Here is a 21,425-nt window from a genome sequence, read left to right on the forward strand (position 1 = left end):
AATCAATTATCAATCTAGGAACCCCCCCCCTACACACACACACACACTCAAACCCCATTAGAAATCACTGTTATATCTCTCTATATATATAAAAAAATCGAACTTCCTTATTTCTTAAAGAGCACGTTCTCCCTCATTAAATAGGGTGGTAGGTAATTAATTGCTCTATCGCTCTCCGTGTCTTAAGCGCACGCCGAAGCGCACGCCGAAGCGCACGCGCGCGCGCTGTCTCGCTGAAACACCTTGTTTGGTAATATTGACTCTGCAGCCCCGGGACAGATAAAAAAGATCTGGTCCACATCGGCCATGCACCTAAAACAGCAGATATGCACAGGAGATAAAGGAGTCACAAATCCGCAAGAGAGCCCAAACATGTTTTCAGGTGATGAACGCAGCGGGGGTGGACGTACATTCCTCCAACGTAAAGCACGAAAAGATGGTAAGCCTGCTTAACGATTCATCAATACCCTCATGCTTCTTTTTTTGGAAACACGGAGGGGGGGAGAAAAAAGCCACTTAACGTGAAAATATCTCTCTGTCCAGGTTCCAAGTTCACGGAGAGCGAAGGTTTTCCACACTACTCAATAGTTATCATTTGTCTCGGACTGCTGAGCACTGTTCTGCTGATTATTGCAATTGTTATTGGGGTCTACTGTAAGTACAGGTGTTCAGAAAAAAAAACAAACAGCAACAATTTATCTCCAATCAGCCTTTGAAATCATTCACTTATGCCTGATGATACTCATCTAAACCTGATTAATTAGACTGTGAAGAACATACCAAGCCTATGTGATGATGTAATGACCTAAGGATACACATTGACCAACTGTATCTGCGTTCAGACTATTTCCACAACTGATACCTTAATTTCTTTCCCAGTGTCACCTTCAAATCCAGGTGATTCATTGGTTTACCTCTTTCTTTTTTTTTGCTGTTTTCAGGTGGCAAATTTAACGCAGAGTATGTTCCCCCGCATCAAAACACAATCAAGCTCATTAACAAGTTGAAGGAATTTCAAGAGAATCATAACGAGATGGTAAAAGCTGAGGATGAAGCCCAGAGAGCATTAGCACGAGAGCTTGCCAAGCGTCAGGAAATGAGGCTGCAGATAGAGGAGCAGAAGTCCCTCAATGATGTCCTCCAGAGCCAGATCGAGAGCCTGCGAGAGGAAAGGAGAAATCTGCGGATCAAAAAATCAGATGCTCGTGAGGCAGCGTTGCATCTTTACTTTCCACTTCATTTTGGCTCATATGCACCCTGACTGCAAAAGATGTGCATCTTTGTTTGACTTTTGTGCTACTGCTGTTGTTTATTTTGTGGAACAGAGGGAAACTGTGGCCTTTGCCAGTCTGGGTGGGTCTTTCTAAACTCATCCTGCTACTTCTACGCCAACTCTGAGTCCTTTCCTAAGAAGAATTGGTACCACAGCAGGGCGGATTGTATCAGCCGTGGAGGAGACCTGGTTGTGATAGATAACTGGGAGGAGCAGGTAGGAAAGGGTTGGTAGATGAATAGATGTAATTCTCATGTGCATGTCTGTACTGGGGCCCTGTGATGGCCTGGTGGCCTGTCCAGGGTGTCTCCCCGCCTGCCACCTAATGACTGCTGAGATAGGCTCCAGCATCCCCGCGACCCTGAGAGCAGGATAAGCGGTTCCGATAATGGATGGATGGATGGATGTCTGTACTGGTGGCTCTGCAGTGAAAAACAACACGTGGAAAAGGCTTCATGGAGACAAACTGAAAACTGTTTTTCAAAAGAACTTAGACTACAAAACAACTTGGATCATGCGATCAATCAATATTAAATATATTAAAGCCTAATTCTGAACCTAGTTTACAAAATAACTTAGTGGAATGGATTTGATGGATTTTTTTTCTTTCATCATGAAATGTTGTCACATCTTTGACAGACCGAAGTAAAAGATTTGTGTCCTTCTTCCACCCATAGGAACTTCTGTTTGATTTCTTACCAAAGGTTGGTTCTTCCAGTAAGGCATGGTGGGCCATGGAAAGGGGCATCTGGATTGGTTTAACAGATATCCAGACAGAGGGAACATGGGTATGGGTAAATAATGTGACCCAACAGAGTGAAGGGTAAGATTCAATGATTTACTGCCATATCAACTTTACAGTTGATTTGGAATTTGTTTCGGTGTGCTCAAAGATAACAACAGTAAACATATAACCACACAATATATAGAGGGAGTGTCCACAAAAAACATACCGTTACAATTACATTGCAGTAATTCAAGTTAATATAATCATATGCCCCATGCCCTTGTGATAAGTGACAAATTAAAGTGCATGTGCTTAAGGAGTCTATACTTGTACAATCAGTGAAGCCTTTAGGATGCAGATTGCTGCAGGGTAAGTGCTATTGTGGAAGCGAGATGTTCTAGTCTTGATACTGTGGAGTCTTTTACCCGATGGAAGATGATTGAATAGGGGGTCAGCCGGGTGTGAGGAGTCCTTCCTTTAACATTTTAAAAATCTCCGCTGAATACAAATATGGTATGATTCAGAAATCTGGCGGCACGGTGGCCCAGTGGTTAGTGCTGTCGCGTCACAGCAAGAAGGTCCGGGGTTCGAACCCCGGGGTTGTCCAACCTTGGGGATCATCCCACGTCGTCCTCTGTGTGGAGTTTGCATGTTCTCCCCGTGTCTGCAGTGGGTTTTCTCCAGGTGCTCCGGTTTCCTCCCACTATCCAAAAGACATGCATGTTAGGGTTAATACTCCCGTCTGTGCCCTTGACCAAGGCATGGCAAGACGACCTGGAGTTGGTCCCCGGGTGCTGCACGGCAGCTGCCCACTGCCCCTAGCTACACAGCTACGAGGTTAAACGCAGGGAGGAATTTCCCCTTGGGGATCAATAAGGTATCTCAACCCCCCCCCCCCGGGAGTTTGCAGCCAATTCTTCTTCAAGCTGTGTGCACGACTCTGTCCAGTAGTTTTTCCTTGTGGTCGATACAGTTGCCATGGCATACAGTTATTGAGAAAGTGTGCATACTTTCTATTACAGCTCTGCAGAACTGTAACACTGAGAGAACCTTAACTTGGAAGAATTATAGATTCAGTTGCTGGTCTCACTCATTTTTGCCCACAGGATTTAATTCACCACAAAGAATTTTGATTAACATCGACTGTTCTGTATTTAATGGCTGTACCTAGCCTATGATCACAAACCCCATAAAAAGTTGTCTGAATAGGAATCTACTATTAGATATTCTTTAATATCTGGAAACAAATATTAGCATTTGCACGGAAGTAACTTTCTTTCCATTTTGATCATTTATGACTACAATTTCCGTCCTTTTTTTTCCAGCATCTGTGGTCATTGCAAGATTTTCTTTGGTGCTTTGTCACTGATTTGTGCTAACTGATTGATACTCAGGGCAGATTGAAATAGATTCAGGTGCTATGATGTCATAGTGAGTGACAATTTACAGGATGGGGATAAATCTAAGGGATAATCCATGCCTTTCTTTTAGGTACTGGATACCAGGGGAGCCTAATAATCATGGAACTGAGGGTGAGGACTGTGTGGAAATTTTCAACAGGGGCAACCCCCGAAAAACATGGTTTGATGGCAAGTGCCAAACCCATTATAGCGAGTGGTTATGTGAAATGAAACCCAGATTGTCTTGAAATTCATGAGTGTTCGTTCGCCTGATTGCGTTTCAGTCATCATGAGGGAACCCGTAAATGGTGAAAAAACGTTTATACACTCTTCACAGTAGATGTTGTTTATTCTGTTAATTGTATGGGACGCTTCATTCTCCAATAAAATTGATTCACTGTGTTGAGCCTCGCTTGCTCTTTAATTCCTATCATTCGTGCCACTGTGAGGGTGGGGGGGGTGGGGGGAGGGGGGTACGTGAACCTTTCAGCTTTACATGTCCATGCAGCAACATGCAGGGTGACTCTGATGTTGTGCCAGCCTGCATTAGGACACAAGGCCGTCCAACCATTGCAACATAAGATTTAATCGACTGACTCAGAGTGCGGTGACCCTCGGGTCCAGGAGCAAAATGTCCCAGAAATGGCAGAGAAATATGAGGTAATGCTGACTTGTAAAACCCCCTTGAAAAGTTGTGTGGAAAGTCAACATTATCTTAATCCATTAACTCGAGTGTAACCCGGGAAGATTTCATCAAATACAATTACAAAATGAATCATAACAACGGCTGTCAACACTACATTGCATTGGCCCTATAAACTGCTTCCTGTCTCCATTTTCTTATTTCCTCTCTTGGAAGTGTAAAATGCCAGTTTGCTGGAGAGGATTTACTCTGTGATGTCACAGGGACTTTAGCCTGAGAACCTCCGGTTACCAGAGACTTTTTTTGTTGTTGTTCAAATGCACCTTCCAAAGTACGTGAGAAAGATTTATCCATGTATAAAATCAAACACATGGCAAATCATTAGAAAAACTCACGGTTGCTGCAGGATGCAACCAAAGCTTACAGTCCACAACTACAAAACACATCCCATCGTGAAGCTTTAGATGTGAGTGACAGTTCTCCTAAATGTAGTTTTGTGCTTTTAAGGTTTCGATTTGCATTGTGGGTAAAAATGTGCAGCGACACTGTCCTGTGGAATAAAGTGAACTGAAAACTGAACTGAGTAAATAAATGTGTCTTTTGTTATAAGGATGTAAATTGCAAAAAGCCTTTTTTCTTTCTTGCATGTGCAACTGGAGCACTTGAAGAATCCATGAGTATTTGCTGAAAGGTAACTTACTGGAAGGTTTACCATGTGAGAAGGCCTCATCCACCCTTCTCCACCAGAGGCACAAAAAAAAGTCCATAAAATACCAACACGCAGTAAAAATATAGCTCACTTGCAGTTTTCAAGCTCAAAATGAACAAAGAAGGATGATACAGAGATGATCAGAGGAATCTGGAAAGGGGTGTTAACGACAATCCCACAAATTGAAACCCTGGAAAACACCAGGATTTTGGTGGGAAAGAACCTATTCACATACTCTGCAAGGCATTCATGTCTTTGCACACGCACACGCACACGCACACGCAAGCACACACACACACACACACACACACACACACACACACACACGCAAATCTATACTTGGGGGGGCCCCCTCATTGACCACATTAATTTCCTAGCCCTTAACCCTAACCTTAACCACACAAACTACATGCCTAACCCTAACCCTTAACCTAACCTTAATTCTAACCTTAACCCTAAAACCAAGTCCTAACCTCAAAATCGACCCTTTTACTTATGGGGCCCCATAAAATGGCCCCACAAGGTAGGTGGTTTCTGGTTTTTCTGTCCTAATAGGGACCAAATGTCCCCATTAGGATAGTTAAACATGGTATACACACACGCACACACGCACACACACACACACACACACACACTAAGCCTTATCTAAAGTAAGCGAGTGCAGGCAAACAGGTCAATGAGCAAAACCTGCAGCCATTAGCCAGTGGAGAGTCAAATGGAGACCCCAGAGGATTATCAAAAAGTAAAACTTAAAAGGAACTTGCCTCATGGCAGTGGCAACAAAGATGGGCATTCTTTTCCTCAAAATCGATCATTTGGACAAGGTATGACCAACTCTTCATTTCCATATTTCCCTGAGTTCTCCATTATCTTCCTCGTGTTTCCTGTGGTTTCCCCTGAAAAGGAATAATTGACTTTAAAGTAGCATCGTTCTATTTCAAATATGACAATACTGCAGCAAAACACCACTATACATCGATTTAACCTTTACTTTGCGCTCGAGGAAATTTGCTCGCTAAAAACCAAAGTTGCATGTTGGTAAAGAATTAAGTGATCAGGAATACTAAGATATCTTGTGCACGTCAGAATGAAAATAAATCACCATGTCTCGTGCTAATTCATTGTATTTTGAATGGTAATTGAATAAAGACAGTTCTTAACGAAATAGTATGTCTGTTCTTTCAGTTAATTTATTTGATATGGGATATGAGCACTCTATTCTCTGGCTCCATTTCAGGGAGAGGTTTGTCGACTTTCCAACACTACCGTGTGGTCATCCTGTGTTTGGCACTGTTGGACATTATCCTGCTGGTAGCTGCTGTTGCTATTGGGATTTGCTGTGAGTACCTGTGAAGGCAATTTGTCTGCCATATAATGTATATGATGTTTGCTTACTTTTGTTCTTTGACCATATATGATGACCTGCACCATGTTTAACTTTAGTTTACATTGCTTGGGTAGATACTTAAAGCTCATGTGTAGCAAATCAGAGGTAGTGCTATGAAGTGTCTTCTCCTGTGTGAACTAAGAAGGCCTGTTGTTAGCTGTTAGCTGATACCAGGTATGGGACGCTCACTTTAGTGTAACAAAGTCTGAAGGAACAGTCCTGGAGACTCACAAGCTGTAAGGTAATACATGAGGAGAGAGGAGACCTGACCTATGAACTCTTTGAGCTAGCTCTGTTCTCTATGGGCATGGTGGCCCAGTGGTTAGCGCTGTCGCCTTACAGCAAGTAAGTCCTGGGTTCGAACCCCAGGGTTGTCCGACACTGGGGGTCATCCCAGGTCGTCCTCTGTGTGGAGTTTGCATGTTCTCCCCGTGCCTGCGGTGGGTTTTCACCAGGTGTACCAGTTTCCCCCACCATCCAAAGAAACATGTGTGTTAGGGTTTATACTCCTGTCTGTGCCCCTAACCAAGGCAATGGGAAAAGAACTGGAGTTGGTCCCTGGGTGCAGCATGAGGATGGCAGCCCACTGCTCCTAGCTACACAGATCACAGCTAGGATGGGTTGATTTGCAGTAAGTGAATTTCCCCAAGGGGATTAATAAAGGAAACAAATCTAAATATTGGGATGACAGCCCAGCTATAAAGATGAACTACTTCCTCCAACCAGGATTAGGGAGAAACTCTGGATACATACCAATTGCGATTGTGACAATAAGCATGTTTGGGCTGAACGGTATATAGGGAGTGCGCTCTGAGATCAGTGCACGCACTTAAGTATCTATGCGTTGTGCGTCTGTTCACGAACATATTGAAAAGTGTGACAATACTGTAACAGGTTTTTGCCTCGCTCCTCATTTAATGTCAGAGTGGTATTAAATAATTGCCACGACAGTCTTCACCAAAGGGGAAAACACTTTGGGACACTTGGAATGTGTCCCACTGGCCAAGTCACCACTTTACAGCTAAAAGCTTACGACCCTTTTTGCACCATTTCTTCAACAGCGTAACTTCGACATGCTTTCATATTGGATCTCCGGCTCAGCTCAGTGTAAAGCAGTTGTAGAGATTTAGAGGAAAACATGTTATCCAACGAAATAACAGCTTTCTTCAAAAAAACAAAACAAAACAAAAACAAAAAATTCCGTTGCCTACCAACACGGGTATCTCTGGTTCGAATCCCCGTCTTACCTCCGGCTTGGTCGGGCGTCCCTACAGACAGGCTGCGTCTGTGGGTGGGAAGCCGGGTATGGGTATGTGTCCTGGTCGCTGGACTAACGCCTCCTCTGGTCGGTCAGGGCACCTGTCCGGGGGGGGGGGGGGGATAGAACTGGGAGGAATAGCATGATCCTCCCACGCGCTATGCCCCCCTGGCAAAACTCCTCACTGTCAGGTGAAAAGAAGCGGCTGGCGACTCCACATGTATCGGGGGAGGCATGTGGTAGTCTGTATCCCTCCCTGGATCGGCAGAGGGGGTGGAGCAGCGACCGGGACGGCTGGGAGGAGTAGGGTGTTTGGCCAGATACAATTTAAGGGAGAAAAACGGGGGTAAAAAAAAAAGAAGTTTCAATTTGGTGTTTTTGATTTTTGTGTGCAACTATTTCCTATATAGTTAACCCTATATATCTTAATGGGATTTTTTATACATTCCAAACTTATTTGTTTATATATGTAGGTTAATTTGTGCATTAACCTCTAATTGCTACATGGAAAAATGTTCTTTATCTTGTCAGTAAGCTTTTCCAAATATTATACTTGTTCTTTTGAGTTTTTATCCTTTCATTTAACTTTCACAAGATCCCGCACCTTGCATTTAACTCAAGTGTAAAACTAAATGCATTTTGTACGCCGTCAGTTTGAGACCCACATTAAATAAACACCAACTTCTTGCACTCGTGACTGTGAGTTTCTGTCCCCTCAGGTGTCAAAGCCACTGAGGGATACGTCACCCTCTCACAAGATTCAGTAGCTGCCTATACTGTGGAGATCAGCTTTCTTCAAGGCAACCACAGTAATGTGATCAAGAGTAAAGAGGAGGCCCAGCGAGAGGCCAAGAAAGAGCTCGCCAGCCATCAGGAACTGAAGCTGCAGCTCAAGGAGCGGAAGGCCCTCAACGATGGCCTACAGAGCCAGATTGAGGGACTTCGGCTCGAGCAGCAGTATATCAAATCCAATAATACTGCCTTGGGTGAGACGGCGTTGTATGATTATTCATAAGAATACACTTCTGCTGATTTGAGTTGTTCACAATACATATATATGTCTATATAAAAACTTTTTTTTTCTTGTTTTGCTTCATTGTCTGATTGCAACAGAGGAAAACTGTGGCTATTGCCTACCAAAATGGGTTTTTCTCAACTCGACCTGTTATTTTTTTTCCGACCCTGATTTAAATGACAAAAGGACCTGGCTAGAAAGTAGAGCAGACTGTATCAACCACGGGGCGGACCTTCTTGTGATTGACAACTGGGAAGAGCAGGTGGGTCATACACCAGAGCAAGAAAGGGAATGCTATAATTTTGTACATCAGTTGTTAATCGCCGCCTCAGTATGAACCCGATCGACACTCTGTTTAATGTGTCACCTTCTTTGCACGTGTACACAGAAACTTGTAAGTGATAACGTCCCATCAAGGGGGACTGATGGAGTTTGGTGGTCAAATGGATTCTGGATCGGCCTCACTGACATTGAGGTGGAGGGGACGTGGGTCTGGGTGAACAACGTGACGCAGCAGGAAACTTTGTAAGAGCTGCTGTGTCTGACAGGATGCTCAGCTTTATGAATCCTGTTATTGAATATAACATCAAGCCTATTAGATGTGCCAAACTATTCTGATGTGTTATCAGCAAAAAAAAAAAATTTTTTGAAAATGAATGAAAATTCAAAATTGTGTTGCCACATTGTTTTCTAACTGTATTTTTTTTGTATCCAAGTTACTGGATTGAAGGGGAACCGAACAACCATGGACAACAGGGTGAGAACTGTGCAGCTTTATACAGCAGGGGCGATCCCAGGCACACCTGGTATGATGGAAAGTGCAACCATCATAGGTATAACTGGATATGTGAGATGCAACCAAAATAGTCCTGTGGATTCTCATGTATGGATAGTAGCAAAACATTTTGGAAATTATGTTGCGTTTCTATATGGTCTTTGAAATCATTGTGGTCCGATGGCGGGGGGGGATTAAGCGATCTCATATTGGTATTTTTCATTCACCTGTCCAATGACTTTGTTTTACTCAAGGCTTACTGGTAACTCAACCTGAAATGCAGGCCTATCAAGGTTATATCAAATAAATCTCTTTCATGAAACATTTGATGTCACTCTCTTATGTGAAACTAAATTTTAATGCATGTAAAATTATACCAAAGCTGACCATTTGGTCAGTATGACAGAAGTTGTACTTGGTAAAACAATTCTGGTTATATCCCCTTATGCATTTGAGACCTATATTGTGAACCATGCAGTGGGTAGCTAGATAGATAGACAAACAGACAGACAGACAGACAGACAGACAGATAGACAGATAGACAGATAGATAGATAGATAGATAGATAGATAGATAGATAGATAGATAGATAGATAGATAGATAGATAGATAGATAGATACTGAAAAAGCAATCTCCCTATTACATAGAAAACTGCTAATTTTCTTCCTTCTCCATCCTAACTAAGCTAGGGGAGATAAAGATGACTTAAACAGATGTTGTCCAAGCTCTAAAATTTCCTCCCTAGCCAAAACGGAATCACAGGTAAACAACCAAGTGAAGTTATTTCTATGATATCTGTGTTAACTTCTCACTTGTGATTCAGGGCCATGCATTGCACCATCTCAGCTACTTTTTTAGCCATGAAAGACATTGCTTCTGCATTGCACAATAGATAATAATAATAATAGAATACAATGGACCGCTCCTTTTGTCGGCCTGTTAAAGGCCTTTGATATTGTACATCCCTTACTGCCTCTGTCCAGACTGCTTTGTACCAGTCTTCCTTCCTCCAGCTGTCTATGGTTTCAGCACTGTTTCCCCAAAAGACACCAGTGCATCTAAGTGGTTGTTATCCAATCTGAGCTACGACTACAAAGTGTCTCCAAATGTTCCGTCTTGAGGCCAGTTTTCCTCACAATTCATTTCCGTTTTGATTTCTAACTCTGAAGACACAGCTGTGTCGCTGTGCCAATTCAGTTAGTAAGTCTGCAGCTTTCTTCTAATGCTCTTTGAAAGCAACTAATGATTAGCCTGAAGCTTGTGTTCAGTTCTGTCAGGATTAAATGGGAGCTATTCTCCCCAGCAAGGGGCATTGATTATACTTGTGTTGAGATCTTCTCTTTGTGTGATGCTCTTGAGAGAGTCCTTCTGTATAAATATGAGTAGGTGTATCCTCGAGTATAAGTATGTGTATTGACATTACATTAGCTATAACATTAGAATTCATGTTGACAATCCTTGACAATTCATGCCGGCAGTCTTTCACACTGACAATTGACAGATGAAGCCTGGCTTCGTGTTGGGACGAGTCTGGGAACCGATTCAAAATCTTATTGATGCTCGTCATAAATGTTTTAAACATTGTTTTTTATTGCTGCTGTTGTCGCTCAGCGGTTATGAAAATTGAGGTCTTTCCCTAAGTGTGATCCAAGATCAACTAAAAGCGATCAATCAACCAACCAATCAACCAAGGTATATTTTTTGGCCAAAGCATAATGACGGCACAATCTTAATGATGATAAAAACAGGGAAGTAGCTTGTCTAATATGTCTTCAATATCATTTCAGTGCCACAAGATCAAATTTACATATGCGCACTTGTATTTGTTTGTTTGTTTTTAGTGGAAAATAAAGCACCTTGTGCCAAGCTGCACCCCTGTATCCATAATCATGGCATAGACCCTCTCATCTGCACAAGGATCTGTTCCACTGCTCAGGCTCTGTCCATGTTGACTGAAACCTAAAGAAAACCTGGTGTTGCCTCCTCAACTGCAGCACACAACACAGTCACACACCCCAACAAACAACTTGTCTTGTAGCGAACGGCCACATGGATATTGAGGGGCAAACAACCCTAAGATGAGTCTTTCTTTTGTGACACAGATGTCAAAGACCAATACTTCTTGTCCTGCTCTTACCTTGCACCTTTTTCCTTAGGCAATGGAGACAGACAGACAGACAGACAGACACAGATAGATAGATAGATAGATAGATAGATAGATAGATAGATAGATAGATAGATAGATAGATAGATAGATAGATAGATAGATAGATAGATAGATAGATGGATGGATAGATAATCAGAAATCAGAGATAGATAGATAGATAGATAGATAGATAGATAGATAGATAGATAGATAGACACAGATAGATAGATAGATAGATAGATAGATAGATAGATAGATAGATAGATAGATAGATAGATAGATAGATAGATAGATCGATAGATTTCTGATCTATCTATCTCAGATAGATAGATAGAGATAGAGAGATAGATAATCAGAAATCAGAGATAGATAGATAGATAGAAAGATAGAGATAGATAGATAGATAGATCAGAAATTAGAGATAGATAGATAGATAGATAGATAGATAGATAGATAGATAGATAGATAGATAGATAGATAGCTACTTTATTGTCCTCACAAGAGGATATTTATTTTCACCTTTTGTACAGAGCCTCACATACAGTAAATAACATACCATACATACCACACAACATACACAGACAGCAGGCTGACAACACGTTAACACAAGATTAGCACATTGTTTCTGCAATAAGCATAATCCTGATACTCCACATACTTTATTTACTGAATTTCAAACGGTGAACAAACTTGAGCCGGACCCCCGAGCCAATCAGAAAAACCAGTATTCTCCACGACCATGGTGCAATCTAGACTACCGAATCCACGTTTAACGTGACACACATCCACAATGAGTTGATCAATCTCCATCTCTGCCGCAGGACCCTGAGCCAAACGAGTCGTGGCCAAAGGGCCGGTCGAGGGGAGGTGGCCTTCAGCAAGCACTGAGACACGGCGACCACTCGGGAAACGGTCGCCGTTACTGCTCCCTTGAACCACTTCATCCATCTGCACAAACACACGATGGAGGGTACCGAGAAAAAGTCCGGCACGCGATACACCGAGCTGATGGGCCCGGATGACGTCGGCGTCGAAAGACAACCTCAAGGTACGGTACTTTCAATGTCGGTAATAGTAACATATTCATTAATCCATACAGTTTATTCTCTCACGGAGCAACACTGCGACTCACCGCAGCTGTCCAGATCAGACATGGTGATTATCAGACATGGTGATTTAAGTGTTCACAGCTAACATTAGTTATCAGTGACCGCTGCTGCTTTACAACGCCGTGTCTGGCTGAGAACATGAACGGTCGAGGCCTTTCTGTCACAGTCTCGATCTCCGCGGTGAGAGCCGGCCCGCGCTGGAGACACGGCAGACTGGCGGTAAGGTGTCTGGGGCTGCTGAGTGCTCTGCTGCTTGTGGTCGATATCGGCCTGGGGGCCCATTGTAAGTCAAATATTAGGCTCTACTTTAGTGATTGATTATTAACTACAAATGATGATCGGAGAACTTCTGAAACACAGAAGTGTGAATTGTAATGACGTGTGTGTGTGTGCTCGCACGCGCGTCCCCGCCTCGATTTACAGACAACGGACTCGGCGAGAATCATAACGCAACGCACATCGGCGACGAGATAACCCGAATCCAAGCTAAATACGCGGCTGCACGTCGAAGCAGAGACGAAGCCAAGAGACAGCTGGCCAGGGAGGTCAGCCAGCAGGAGACCCACACGCAAGAGCTTCAGCACCAGAGGAGACGGAACGCGGACTATGAAGTGCAGCTGAAACTCATTGAGGATGAGAAGGCAGTATTGCATTCACAAATCACTCTTGCCGGTATGACCATTCACTCCTTTCAAGTATATTTGCCGGGGGCTTCCGGGTGGCGTGGCGGTCTATTCCGTTGCCTACCAACACGGGGATCGGCGGTTTGAATCCCCGTCTTACCTGCGGCTTGGTCGGGCGTCCCCACAGGCACAATTGGCCGTGTCTGCGGGTGTGAAGCCGGATGTGGCTGTGTCCTGGTCGCTGCACTAGCGCCTCCTCTGGTCGGTTAGGGTGCCTGTTTAGGGGGGAGGGAGAACTGGGGGGAATAGCGTGATCCTCCCACGCGCTACGTCCCCTGGCGAAACGCCTCACTGTCAGGTGAAAAGAAGCGGCTGGCGACTCTACATGTATCAGAGGAGGCATGTGGTAGTCTGCAGCCCTCCCCGGACCGGCAGAGGAGGCGGAACAGCGGTCAGAATGGTTCGGACGAGTGGAATAATTGGCCGGATACAATCTGGGAGAAGAGGGGAGGAGGGATAAAAAAAATATCAAGAAGGCGTTGCTTTCCTGTGTCTTAGTACAGTCAAATCAATGCTAACAATGAACATGAACAACTTTCTCTGACAGATACCAGAAATCACATGAAGTAAGAATATAACCCATTACATCTTTAAAGTCTAAAGATTGGAATTAGCTAATTTTGTCTGTTTGACATCTTCTTCCACCTCTATCGGAGGATCAGCTCTGATCCTCATCTGCACTTATAACTGGAAAATCCACCAGGATTATCTCACTGTCACTATAACCACTTTCCAAGTCAATTTATCTGAAGAAGCTGCTGCTCATTTTTTGTAAATATTGATTGGACAGAACCAGAACATAGAAATAACACATACAGTATCTTATATACAACAATTTTGCTTGATACTTATTTAATGCGGCCCTGTGATGGCCTGGCGGCCTGTCCAGGGTGTCTCCCCGCCTGTCGCCAGATGACTGCTGGGATAGGCTCCAGCATCCCCGCAACCCCAGTTGGGATAAGCGGTTTGGATAGTTGATGGATGGAGTATCTTATATATCAAATGGCACGCTCAAGAGTTTTACCATTACCATGAGCTATTTGGAGGGGTTTATGTATGTACAGGCGTTTTATGTATGCTAAAGTAACATTAGTGTAAATCAGGAATGGGACCAGTTTGTTCGGTAACGTGCAAATATTTTTTACCTTCACACTTGTTCCCAACTATTGTAAATGGATGGCGAGGGCCAGCCATTGAGGTGAAAACATTGGTGGTGGTGGCTCAAGTAGCCGAAAAGGGGGATGATTAGTAATCTGGACAACATCTAAAAATTATGAATCTTCCTTTAAAAACCAAGTGAGTGGTATTCCTCTCTGCATCACACCTCTTTTATTCTTTGTTTGACATTGTTTATAGAATGGCATTAAAAAAAAAAGACACCCGCTTTTAGTATTTCATGAATCAAAACAGTCTCCTACTACACCATGCAACTGTTTCCACGTTGTTTTGCAACAGAGGAGAGCTGTAAATACTGCTTATCCAGATGGATTCTTCTCAACTCAAAGTGCTACTACTTCCCATTCTTGGAAACCTCTCGGAAGGACTCGTGGTACAACGCGAGAGATAACTGCATAAAGAAAGGAGCGGACTTGGCAATCATAGACAGTAGACAGAAACAGGTGAGAATACTCAACATGCTTTTGATGCAATTTACCTCTGTCCACAGAACGGGGATCTCAGCGACCCCGGGCATCATTTAACCATGACTGAGTGGTTAGCAGTGCTGCTTCAAACCAAGAGGGTTTGCTTCTGCAGACCAGACACATGCATGCTTAATGAATTGTTGACTCAAATTGCCCGTACGTATAAACAGTATTCAGAGAGTGTGTGCGATTGTCTGTCTGGGCCCAGGGGTGGATTGGCGATCCATCCAGGGTGTCATCCTGCCTGCTGCCCAAAGCCTAATGGGCTAGGCTCCAGCCCATCCGCAACCCTGAATTATACTGAACGAGTACCTGTATTTTGCAGATGAATGAATGCATGATGAAAGAATGAGGTTGAATGCATGATGAAAGAATGAACGAATGAATGCATGAATGAATGCATGTATGAATGAATGAATGAGCATTTGTTCAATTTCTTCTGAGTCCAGGGAAAAGGTGGTGATAGATTAAAGTCTTGGATTAGAAACATTATTTATTTATTTCTTTGTGTAAATCAGATGTCAATAACCAAGCTGATAAACGACGACCAGGTCTATTCCAGAGCTGGAGCTTGGGACGGCTTCTGGATCGGCCTGAGAGATGAACAGAGAACATGGACATGGCTGACTGGGAAGGCCGTGAGTGAGACGTAAGAACCATTGTAAATTCAGTTTGGTTGAGTTTGAGGCGAGCCACGTTTGAAACTGAGAAGGAGTGACATCAGGAGAAATGTATGGGTCTTGAATTGAGCTAAAATCTTTGTCTAATTATTGTAGGTACTGGATTCCTGGAGAGCCTAATAATAAAGGCCATGAGAACTGCGCAGCGACCTACGCCAGGGACAACCCCCTGGAAACCTGGAACAATGCACCTTGTTCACATTCAAACAAATGGATATGTGAAATGGAGCCAAGACAGCCTGTGCAATAATGGAACTTGGTTTTTTGATAGTCTCGACCAAATTATTTTATGCAAACATACCTAAAAATCAATGAGGATAAATAATGATTAATTTTTTTTTTAAGATTGGATCCTTTCATATATTTCAGTTGATAAGGCTGGCTTTTGATGGGAGAAAGCACACAATTGCTATACCTTGTGATGATTGCTGTATTATGATCATTACATTATTTTCTGCCCAGGTACTCCACATTGCAAAACTTTCACAAATTACAGAACTTCTTTAGATTTTTGGTCCCTTCCTTGATTTTCTTTTTCTTTATGCTAGCCATTCTTAGATAACTGAAGTTTTACATTTAAAATGTGATTGCATGACTTGAGTATGCGCTTTTGCAGTAGCGATGGATTTGTATTTTCTATGCAAGTTTGTAAATTTTCCCTTTAAATACTACTCCATTTGCTAAGTACTCAGACTGCCGATTGCACTGAGTTCATAGCTCAAGCTAATAAACTACTTCAGAGGGCCCAGTCCTAGTGAGATATCTTTTCTTTGAAAACATAATCATGCTTTAGAGAAAGGCAGCGAGGCTTGTTTAGATTTTTTGTGTGTATATATACACTCACCGGCCACTTTATTAGGCACACCTGTCCAACTGCTCGTTAACGCAAATTTCTAATCAGCCAATCACATGGCAGCAACTCAATGCATTTAGGCATGTAGACATGGTCAAGACGATCTGCTGCAGTTCAAACCGAGCATCAGAATGGGGAAGAAAGGTGATTTAAGTGACTTTGAACGTGGCATGGTTGTTGGTGCCAGACGGGCTGGTCTGAGTATTTCAGAAACTGCTGATCTACTGGGATTTTCACGCACAACCATCTCTAGGGTTTACAGAGAATGGTCCGAAAAAGAGAAAATATCCAGTGAGCGGCAGCTCTGTGGGCGAAAATGCCTTGTTGATGCCAGAGGTCAGAGGAGAATGGCCAGACTGGTTCGAGCTGATAGAAAGGCAACAGTAACTCAAATAACCACTCATTACAACCGAGGTATGCAGAAGAGCATCTCTGAACGCACAACACGTCGAACCTTGAGGCAGATGGGCTACAGCAGCAGAAGACCACACCGGGTGCCACTCCTGTCAGCTAAGAACAGGAAACTGAGGCTACAATTCGCACAGGCTCACCACAATTGGACAATAGAAGATTGGAAAAACGTTGCCTGGTCTGATGAGTCTCGATTTCTGCTGCGACATTCGGATGGTAGGGTCAGAATTTGGCGTCAACAACATGAAAGCATGGATCCATCCTGCCTTGTATCAACGGTTCAGGCTGCTGGTGGTGGTGTAATGGTGTGGGGGATATTTTCTTGGCACACTTTGGGCCCCTTAGTACCAATTGAGCATCGTGTCAACGCCACAGCCTACCTGAGTATTGTTGCTGACCATGTCCATCCCTTTATGACCACAGTGTTCCCATCTTCTGATGGCTACTTCCAGCAGGATGACGCGCCATATCATAAAGCTCGAATCATCTCAGACTGGTTTCTTGAACATGACAATGAGTTCACTGTACTCAAATGGCCTCCACAGTCACCAGATCTCAATCCAATAGAGCACCTTTGGGATGTGGTGGACCGGGAGATTCGCATCATGGATGTGCAGCCGACAAATCTGCAGCAACTGCGTGATGCCAGCATGTCAATATGGACCAAACTATCTGAGGAATGTTTCCAGTACCTTGTTGAATCTATGCCACGAAGGATTAAGGCAGTTCTGAAGGCAAAAGGGGGTCCAACCCGGTACTAGCAAGATGTACCTAATAAAGTGGCCAGTGAGTGTATGTGTGTGTGTGTGTATGTATATATATATATATATATATATATAAATAACTTTGTTTTACGAAACACTCAATGATAGGGAAATTGCTCAACAAATAAGGAGCAAAATAATCCAGTAAGTTAAGTAAATTGTTTATGAGACAGTACAAGCCTATTTCATGACATATATATATATATATATGTGTGTGTTTGTGTATATATATATAATAAATTAAACTTATATAGCATTTTTCTAACACTCAAAATCGCTTTACAATAAACGGGGTGAAACAAGACAACAGATAAACATAAGACAAACATACTGGGGTGGATGGGAAGGGGGGCTATGAGAGGGAGAAGTGGCAGCCACACACGACGCCAGCAGTAATCTCCCACCTAAACACTGAAAACTTATCCCACTGGATTTTATCCAGTGAGTCAAGTAAATTTTATGAGACAGTACAAGCCTGTTTCATGCCATAAGCAATCATCAGCTGTCAATCACGCTTCTCTTTTATTTATTTATATATATATATATATATATATATATATATATATATATATAAAAAACAATGTATGTTCAGTAAAGATTAAGATACCATTTCTTGCAGGTAATTAAAAATGATTCTTTAAGCATATGCTACAAACTGCATAACCCCATTTGTGTAAATATATAACAAACAATTTGGACATGCTGTCTGCAATGCAATAAACACACATGCAAATACGTGAATTTGTCCCAGCTAGCACACACACACACACGTGCACATGCACACACAGGTACATGCACACGCTGGTATTACAAATCATACCAGGAAAAAGAGGATGAAACACACACACACACACACACACACACACACACACACACACACACACACACACACACACACACACACACACACACACACACACACACAGGCCCACAAAACCTGTCTTCAGTGATTCAGTTTTGCACATGTTGACACAGGGCAATGTCCTGACAAATCTCTCCAACAGACTCTCAGCTGTACACCCTCACAGAAACAGACAAAATGGAGAACACAGATAATACCGATGGCAGTTCCAGTGGTGCATATGACAAATTGATTTACCAGGATGAATGCAGGATTGAAGAACACTCTTTCCGTAACAACCAAGACCAGCTACAAGGTACAGTGCAAAGACAAGATCCTGCTGTTTATGTTTGGATGAATCATTTTAAAATGCACCGCTAAAATTTAGGAATAGTGTTTGCAGAATACGCTCAAATATACCGACAGTGATCATTTCTATGTTTGAAGTGCTTTACGCGTGTAAGTCCTCAGCTTTTTCCAAAATAAAATCTCAGAAAAACAGTTCATAACAGCTGAATATTTTGAAATGCCTGAAATAGTTTAGCAGTGAAAACAGTTTTCATAAGCCTTAACTATTATGTAATATAAAAACATGAAAAATTAAGTGTTCAGTAGTATTAAAATGCTAGCACAGTTTGGCAGCTTTTCTGGTCTTGACATTGATCAACTACTTCTGTCTAGTGTCTGTGATGGGGCCGGGGCCCAGCCTGAGGTATTACCGATTGGCTGTGGTGTGTCTGGGGCTGCTTGGCGCTCTTCTCCTAGTGATTGATATTGGCCTGGGGATCTACTGTAAGTCAGTGCAAAGACATTTCCTTCCCCCTAGTAGTATCATATCTGATGGAAAAAGTGGAAAGAAAGGATACATACATGCATATTTATGCACACATTCGTATCAGTGAAAGTGTACTCAAATGCATCATATAAAACCTGCATTATATAGCATGATCCTCCTATGCGCTACGTCCCCTGGCGAAACTCCTCACTGTCAGGTGAAAAGAAACGGCTGGCGACTCCACATGTATCGGAGGAGGCATGTGGTAGTCTGTAGCCCTCCCCGGGTCGGCAGAGGGGATAGAGCAACGACCGGGATGGTTTGGAAGAGTGGGGTAATTAGCTGGATACAACTGGGGAGAAAAAAAGGGGGGGGACTTGCATTACATAACGTGAATTTTCGAATCTAAATATTCAATTGATTACTGCTTTACTGCATCGGCGCTGTAATGTCACACGTCTTTACCTCTTTCAGATAAGAAGCTCAGTGATGGGAACCTTGAAGGTAATGGTGCATCACATATAGGCAATGAGTTGACTATTCTCCTAGATACATACAAGAACGCAATTCAGGCCAGAGATGAAGCCAAGAAGCAGTTGGCAACTGAGATCTCTGAAAAGCAACTGACCAGTTGGGAACTTGACCACCAGCGTACAAGGAGCAAGGACTACAGCTTGCAAATTGAAAAGATTCAGCAAGAAAACGCTTTAGCTCTAGCCAGCCTTCTTCTGATCAGTAAGACTTTGACTTCATGACCGTTTTGCCCATCATAACAAAAGCAACACAACACATTTCTGGTAATCTTACCAATAACGTGCTTGATTTTACATGTTTTCATTGCATCCAAACAACAGAGGATGGCTGCAAACATTGTTCCTCGGGATGGTTACTCTTGAACTCAAAGTGCTACTACTTACCGCTCACTGAAAATTTTAGACGGACATCATGGCAAAGGGCCAGAGAAATGTGCCAGAGGAGAGGAGCTGACTTGGTAGTCATAGACAGCTTGAAAAAGCAGGTGCGGGGGGGAGAGATCAACGATTCCTATCATTACTTTGCAATAAACGAAATCCAATTTGTGCCCATTCAAATATAATTGGTTGGTGTCAACTGTGAACAAAATGAATGAGAGACTTAAGCATTTGTTTTGTTTTGTCTTTATCAGCTGTCATTAAGCAAGGTGATATATGATAATCGGGACCCCTCGATGCCCATACATCAGACTGGCTTTTGGATTGGACTGAGAGATGTCCAAGAAGAAGGGACCTGGAGATGGTTGGATGGAACCACAATGATTGAGGGGTAAGAACTAAACATGGCACACGCATTTCTTTGTGGCTGTAGGGATTATGACTCAAACATGGTGGATGTTTCTGATTGGTCTGTACTGCCTGAGACCCCTCTCCTAGCAGGAGAATGGATGAGAACCACAGACGGACACAATGTTGGTACAGACATTCATGAGACATGCACATTGAGAAATCTCACCAATATATGGTTTTCATGATGGCAGAATAATTCAAATTGTACGCGGAATTCAAATCGACTGTTATGATGGTGTGTTTCTTCACTTTGTTTTTAGTGAGAATCAGTTGATTCCAACCATGATGAAGAGGGCTGGATAGACAGTTTTGTATTTGTATTAAAATAAGGATAGTGAGTGATCACCTCATCATATTCTATTTTTAATGAGAGTAAAATGGTTTACTGGTTTGGATGATGTGACTAGAGGAACAAGCACAGACCACATCACACTAAGAAGAAGAGCGGATTACAAAAATAATTATAATCATACAAGGCAGCGGATTCATTTTATGATCACAGGACAACTGTCACTGGGGGACGCCTTTAAACCAGTCCTTCTTTTATTTTGATTCTGTTCCATGATAGTTTAAGGCATTGCTTCCATGCCACGGCATTTCATCCGCAGGCAGATCTAAGAAGCAACATTTTACATTCGATAGCTCTCTTTAGGTGACAGTGTATATTTGCCCATCATTTAGACTAAATGTGGCTTGATTCAGGATTAAAAGCAAATAGTGACCATGGTTTTCTATAATAAAACACATGGCCAATTATATGAACGAAAAAGATGAATCATGTTTAGAACGGAGGAGCAGGTATTCATACAGGTATTGGAACTCATACAGGTATTGGAACGAAGGAGAACCAAATGATTATGATGGTGGGGAAGACTGTGCAGCCATCTATCCACGGGAAAACCCCTTTCATGCGTGGAATGACGCCCCATGCACACATCCACTCAGGTGGATTTGTGAAATGTCACCAAGACCAACGACTTAACACTGGAATTTTACGTACTTCATTTTAA

The 21,425-nt window shown here is 42.7% G+C and overlaps 3 protein-coding genes across 4 annotated transcripts; all 3 read left to right on the plus strand.

Moving 5' to 3' along the window:
* The first annotated feature begins 306 nt into the window (after positions 1–306).
* LOC130125995 (uncharacterized) lies at positions 307–21,397 on the plus strand. The gene is made up of 20 exons (XM_056295370.1): positions 307–439; positions 544–654; positions 942–1,205; positions 1,326–1,489; positions 1,951–2,096; positions 3,492–3,646; positions 5,990–6,091; positions 8,117–8,383; positions 9,129–9,245; positions 12,535–12,726; positions 12,867–13,115; positions 14,582–14,745; positions 15,288–15,418; positions 15,546–15,643; positions 18,482–18,634; positions 19,000–19,110; positions 19,568–19,828; positions 19,948–20,111; positions 20,259–20,395; positions 21,244–21,397. Exons 1-20 carry the CDS (start codon positions 307–309, stop codon positions 21,395–21,397), a joined length of 3,273 nt encoding a protein of 1,090 aa, XP_056151345.1.
* LOC130126189 (CD209 antigen-like) lies at positions 5,463–9,494 on the plus strand. The gene is made up of 6 exons (XM_056295586.1): positions 5,463–5,576; positions 5,990–6,091; positions 8,117–8,383; positions 8,511–8,674; positions 8,801–8,937; positions 9,129–9,494. The coding sequence occupies exons 1-6, from the start codon at positions 5,468–5,470 to the stop codon at positions 9,277–9,279; spliced, it is 930 nt and encodes a 309-aa protein (XP_056151561.1). The 5' UTR covers positions 5,463–5,467; the 3' UTR covers positions 9,280–9,494.
* On the plus strand, positions 12,236–16,191 carry LOC130126190 (CD209 antigen-like). Of its 2 annotated transcripts, none has more exons than XM_056295587.1 (6): positions 12,236–12,382; positions 12,610–12,726; positions 12,867–13,115; positions 14,582–14,745; positions 15,288–15,418; positions 15,546–16,191. In XM_056295587.1, the coding sequence occupies exons 1-6, from the start codon at positions 12,298–12,300 to the stop codon at positions 15,697–15,699; spliced, it is 900 nt and encodes a 299-aa protein (XP_056151562.1). In that variant the 5' UTR covers positions 12,236–12,297; the 3' UTR covers positions 15,700–16,191. The 2 variants fall into 2 exon arrangements, with proteins under 2 accessions (XP_056151562.1, XP_056151563.1); XM_056295588.1 differs by having other exon boundaries at positions 15,321–15,418.
* Positions 21,398–21,425: the final 28 nt, after the last annotated feature.

Source organism: Lampris incognitus, chromosome 16 (assembly GCF_029633865.1).
Source record: "Lampris incognitus isolate fLamInc1 chromosome 16, fLamInc1.hap2, whole genome shotgun sequence".
NCBI classification, from domain to species: domain Eukaryota; kingdom Metazoa; phylum Chordata; class Actinopteri; order Lampriformes; family Lampridae; genus Lampris; species Lampris incognitus.

What these genes read in the sequence shown, in the direction of transcription:
- LOC130125995 (XM_056295370.1), top strand. Translation starts at nt 307, where the DNA reads ATGCACCTAAAACAGCAGATATGCACAGGAGATAAAGGAGTCACAAAT. An exon ending in GGAAAGTGCAACCATCATAG is followed by an intron (nt 9,246 to 12,534) that starts GTATAACTGGAT and finishes AGCTAACATTAG; the next exon opens with TTATCAGTGACCGCTGCTGC. An exon ending in TATCGGCCTGGGGGCCCATT is followed by an intron (nt 12,727 to 12,866) that starts GTAAGTCAAATA and finishes CTCGATTTACAG; the next exon opens with ACAACGGACTCGGCGAGAAT.
- LOC130126189 (XM_056295586.1), top strand. Translation starts at nt 5,468, where the DNA reads ATGGAGACCCCAGAGGATTATCAAAAAGTAAAACTTAAAAGGAACTTG. An exon ending in AAATCGATCATTTGGACAAG is followed by an intron (nt 5,577 to 5,989) that starts GTATGACCAACT and finishes GCTCCATTTCAG; the next exon opens with GGAGAGGTTTGTCGACTTTC. An exon ending in ATCCAATAATACTGCCTTGG is followed by an intron (nt 8,384 to 8,510) that starts GTGAGACGGCGT and finishes TGATTGCAACAG; the next exon opens with AGGAAAACTGTGGCTATTGC.
- LOC130126190 (XM_056295587.1), top strand. Translation starts at nt 12,298, where the DNA reads ATGGAGGGTACCGAGAAAAAGTCCGGCACGCGATACACCGAGCTGATG. An exon ending in TAGACAGTAGACAGAAACAG is followed by an intron (nt 14,746 to 15,287) that starts GTGAGAATACTC and finishes TGTGTAAATCAG; the next exon opens with ATGTCAATAACCAAGCTGAT. An exon ending in GGGAAGGCCGTGAGTGAGAC is followed by an intron (nt 15,419 to 15,545) that starts GTAAGAACCATT and finishes TAATTATTGTAG; the next exon opens with GTACTGGATTCCTGGAGAGC.